Source organism: Chaetura pelagica, unplaced genomic scaffold (assembly GCF_000747805.2).
Source record: "Chaetura pelagica isolate M959 unplaced genomic scaffold, ChaPel_1.0 scaffold150, whole genome shotgun sequence".
Taxonomy (NCBI): Eukaryota; Metazoa; Chordata; class Aves; order Apodiformes; family Apodidae; genus Chaetura; species Chaetura pelagica.
In genome coordinates this window covers 2,283,506-2,288,234 of record NW_009952052.1, presented here as the reverse complement: position 1 = coordinate 2,288,234, position 4,729 = coordinate 2,283,506, and the positions used below count along the sequence as shown (strand labels likewise).

The 4,729-nt window shown below is 39.4% G+C and overlaps 1 protein-coding gene across 1 annotated transcript in view; it reads left to right on the top strand.

Annotated features, from left to right (window-relative positions):
* Window positions 1–1,607, top strand: part of ASRGL1 (asparaginase like 1) — a 19,016-nt gene extending 17,409 nt beyond the window's left edge. The window contains exon 6 of the mRNA XM_010003337.1: window positions 1,261–1,607. Within this exon, the coding sequence (XP_010001639.1) occupies window positions 1,261–1,496 (236 nt within the window). The 3' untranslated portion in view covers window positions 1,497–1,607. The remainder of the gene's footprint in view (window positions 1–1,260) is intronic.
* The last annotated feature ends 3,122 nt before the right edge of the window (window positions 1,608–4,729 follow it).

The following is a 4,729-nucleotide window of genomic DNA, read 5'->3' as shown; positions in this document are numbered from 1 at the left end:
CCCCCCCCCCACGTTTCCATGAAGGCTCTGGAAACAAACCCTCAACTTATAACTTTTTGAGTCCTTGAACAGTCAGCTGAAATTGCATATTTAAGAACAACTACAGAGTTCTTCCATAATTCTCTTCAGCTATTCAGTATTTCACATAGTAAATACCTTCTTTTGGACCAGTGCTGCAAAACTTACTTTCATATTTCAGGAGTGAATTGCTTTGCCAGTGTTAACAGCTGTTGGAATCTTTGTCTTATGGTGGCAGCTGTTGTCTTGATGAAAAAATCAAACAGTGAAATACTGACCCTTTGAAGTCAGTGCCACTGACTTGAATAGTCACAGTGTCACCCGTAACGTAAGAGAAAGGAGCTTTATCCTGTCAGTCACGAGTGCTGTGAATAATTCTGACTCCATTCATTTTGTTTGGTTTTAGCTCAAAATTTGCAGGGAAGGCATGAAGGTCAGTTTTTGTTCTGCAACTTAAGCTGCATAACATTACTGATGGTGTATGTCTTAAAACAATTCAGTTGAGCTGACTGCATTCCTGAATATATATTAAAACTTGTAGTGAACAGATATTCTGCAGCTATTACAGGCCTGTGTGTATGATGTACACATTAACTTGGATTTATTTAGAAAATATTCCTGTAAATATGAACTAGGTATAACATAAAACATAAAGTTGCTTTGCTAGTTCTTTCTTTGATTCCTAGTACATTAAGTCCTCATCTTGTCTGATACTTTCAGAAGTTTCAGGAAGAGTAACACCAAGGTTGGATTTTCATAAATTATGTCAATGTGAAGTACATGCTTTGAGCTCCATTGTGGCCAGTGGACTTGGAACATAGTGACTGAAAATTTTTGTTGTTTTAATGTGGTCTTTTTTCAAATCATAAATATTTTAGACCTAACTTGTGACAAATCTTGGATGGAAAGCTGGCATTTTTCCCTTAAAGTGATAGCATAAGAAATGTTGGGTCTTGACCATGGAGTTCAGGAGTTAGTCTATACCAGACACTGAAATGGATTCACGATCTGAAACTACTTAAATCCTGCCTTTGTAGCAGCACCATACCATTGCAGCTAGTAACAACTGTCCATGGCCTTCCTATAAACACTTCCTTTGCTACACTGGAAATTTCTTACTGATTTAGCTGAAGGAGGAGTTAGATTTGGCTGGCTCCTCCGGGGGGAGGGATGAAACTTTAAGGGAATTTTAAAACCTATTTCAAGAGAGATACCATGAAGTTACCTTGTTCTTCTTTTCAGGAATGTCACCAGAGATGGCTGCTGACGCTGCATTAGACTACATGAAGACACGAGTTGGGGGCTTGGGCGGTGTCATTGTTGTTAGCAATTCAGGAGAGTGGGCAGCAAGGTTCTCTACCAAGCAGATGTCCTGGGCTACTGTAGAAGATGACCAGTTGCATTATGGGATTTATGCTGGGGAGATGCATACAAAATCTGTTGATGAAGCACTTATATCTGAACGTGAGGGATTTTGAGAATGAAAAAACATCAGCTGAGGAAGAATGAAGATCTCAAATTTTTGCTGCAGGACGATGACAGTTGATTTCATCTTTCTGAAAGATCTCTTTTGATTGGTTCACAGGCATCATCACATTTACAGTCAAAACAAAATCTGGACATAGTTCTACAGTGATTATAGATATTTGTATAATGTTTAATAATACCTTTGGGAAGTCAGGAGATTCTCCTTTTCTAGATAAGAAATAGAATGGCCAGTAGGTTTCTTGGTTAACATGCCTTACTCCTACATTAAAGGGAGCGTGAGCTTCAGTGTTACAGGAATTCCTTTCCATGCCTGTTCTCAGAGACTGCTGCCAGGATGATCTGAGAGATGAATGCTTAATAATTAAAAACTGAATTTGGAAAATTGCATTGCTCTCCAGAGTCTTTGAGCAGTCATCCCATGATAAAAGCGTGTTATCAGTGAAATACCACCAAACAGCAGTGAAAAATTAAGACTAAGTCATTGTTGAGGGAAGCAATAATGAAGTAAAAAACCTTTCTTCTGAGTTGGGAAATGTGATGCTTTCTAAGGAGTCCTGTTTTATTCCACTCACTGGCATTAGATCTACAATTTAAAACTAGTATTTCAATTTGTATTTGGATAGTTGAGAGGAAGGACGCCCCATCCCTGGAAGTGTTCAAGGACGTGTTGGATGGGACTTTGAGCAACCTGGTCTAGTGGGAGGTGTCCCTTCCCATGCCAGGGGGTTGGAACTAGATGGTCTTTAAGGTCCCTTCCAACACAAACCATTCTATGATTCTATGATAGGATATTATTGTCTTAATATCTGGGGTAGTAAAAGAGAAGCACCATTTCAATACAAATAAATAAACCAGCAATCTTTACTACTCAAATGAAAAAGTGATAGGCATCATTTAACTCTACATATGAGACAGAGAGATGATGAGTAACTGGAAAAATAATTATCTAAAATCAAGTTTAAAAAGCAAGCTGTACTAAATCAAATTAAACTGCCCCTTAACAAGCTTGTGTGAAGTCTGAAACTTTTCCTGGAGTTACTCTTTTTTAGAAAATAATTTATGTTCTGTATTACCACTAATACAGTTTTTTCATTAAGATTGTTTATTTAGAAAAAAAAAAAAGAACAAAATTTATTTTTCCTGTTGTCTGACTTAACTACATATTTTTTGTGTGTTAATACTGTGTAATAATTTTCTGGAATTTAGCTGGTAACTAGGTTTCCTCCATGGACAGATTGGTATGTTAGAATTGCACGCCATCGTACAGTGGAATGTTCCCTTTACAACATAACCCAAATATAAATAGCAAACATCTTGAATCATAGTTTGAAACCACTTGTACCTGTGTCCCAACTACAATAGGCCACGTTATTGATCTGGCTCATACAGAATGGTGAGGTTGCCAGGGCTGTCTAACCCGCTCTTTTCTTTGACCCGTGGTTTATTAGATGTTGCAGATGACTGGATATAGACAGTGATGGCTCATGCAAAACATAACCATGGAGGTCTTGGGTGCTTTGTTCCACAGGAGATAATGTAGAAGATGGCTACTATCTGATGATTAGCTGTTTATGAAACAATAACAGTATTTAAGATGTCTTCATCTGTAGAAAAAGTAGTCGTCTTCTAACTAAAAATTAATTTCCCCTTCTGTGTAGGAGTTATCAACCTTACAGGGCTGGACTATTCTCTGGAAAAAAAAACAACACTGGTATTGTCTTAGGTTCATTGCCAGAATATGAAGGCAATTCAGTTTGTTGTGGCTCTTTGTTCACCTCACCTGTCCCTAGTGCAAGGTCAAATTCAGAACAGGCAGTAGAACATATGATCTCCACCCATTCTGCCAAATCTCACTTTGCAGCATTGTTTTGATGAAATTGCTCAGTAATTTTTTTAATGAAAAATAATCAAACTTGAAGAATGTTTTTGAGAGCTAAGTGGTGATACATAGGCATGGATGTAGGCTATACATGAGAGCAGAAGAATGCAAATACCTTGTCTTCTACCTACATTATCAGATTAAAACCTCTGTAGAGGGCATGGTCTCAGTAACCATTCCTTGGCTTGAAGTAGCTGGAGGGAAGTGCGTTTAACCCAGTGTTACCACAATACTTGGTGTATCATCTTTGTCATGCTCTGTTTCTATGTTTTCTGAGTGGATGCAAGCTTCTTCTAGTCATGTTCCCAGCTGACCAAAACCAAGTGATGGTTAGTGTAGGAGCAAGCATAAACTAATACTGCATGGGCTAGTTTATTGGCTGGGGATTGGCACTATGCTAACCTGGTCGCTTGGCTTTTGGTTAGCTTTGAACAAGTTCACATCTGCCCAGAAGGTACCATCAACCACAGCAGCAGGACAGATACAATTTCAGGACTGTCTGAAGGAGCAGTGAGTGGTTACTGTGGTTAATTCACCTCAGCTGTTCTCAGGAATATAATGCAATACATTGCTGACACTTAACAAAGAGCATTAACCTATATATGTTCTTCTGTCACTCATCACCAGACTAGCTGGGCACCATCCAGCAGTGCATTAAGCAGTGTGACTGGTCTGGTAGGTATGATTTGTTCTGTCTCATCTGCTCCTTGGTAGCATGCTCTATAATACAGTATTGTGAAAAAATACCTGTTTGTCAAAAACATGCATGGGCTTTTGGGCCTTTTCAGTTGAAGCAGGGCTGGGAATGAGGACCTGTGCCTTGCATATGGATTGACAGCACTTGGATCAAAGATTTGATAATCCTGAGGCTGTGTGAAGGTTTCTCTGCTGTTCAATGATGGCAGCTCAGGCAAAGACCTGGTACCAGTGGTCAGGGCTCTGGGCTTTTCTTCCAGCTGGCTAACCAGGTCAGTGCTCCTCAGAAAAATACATGATTTCCACACATAGCCTGGACAGCAGGTAGACTCTTCTAGGACAGTGTTCCCTTTTGTCGTAAGAAAGTGGGATGATGGGTCAGGGATGGGGTAGACCTAACTTTTGAAGAAACTGGAGAGCTGGGTATGAAATAGCTGTTTTTCTTCTCCCTCTCTGTACCCTTTCAGTCATGTTCTTCATCTGGAACCAGACAAGGCAATCTTGCTGCTGATGTTAAGAAGTTGCTGTTGTCGCACAGAGCTACCTAAGTTTTAACATGCTTACATGTCCCCTGACCTTTGCAAATATTGAGAAACTACCCTTTGGAAGGGCTTTAACATTTAACAGCTCTTATAATTCTAGTTGAAA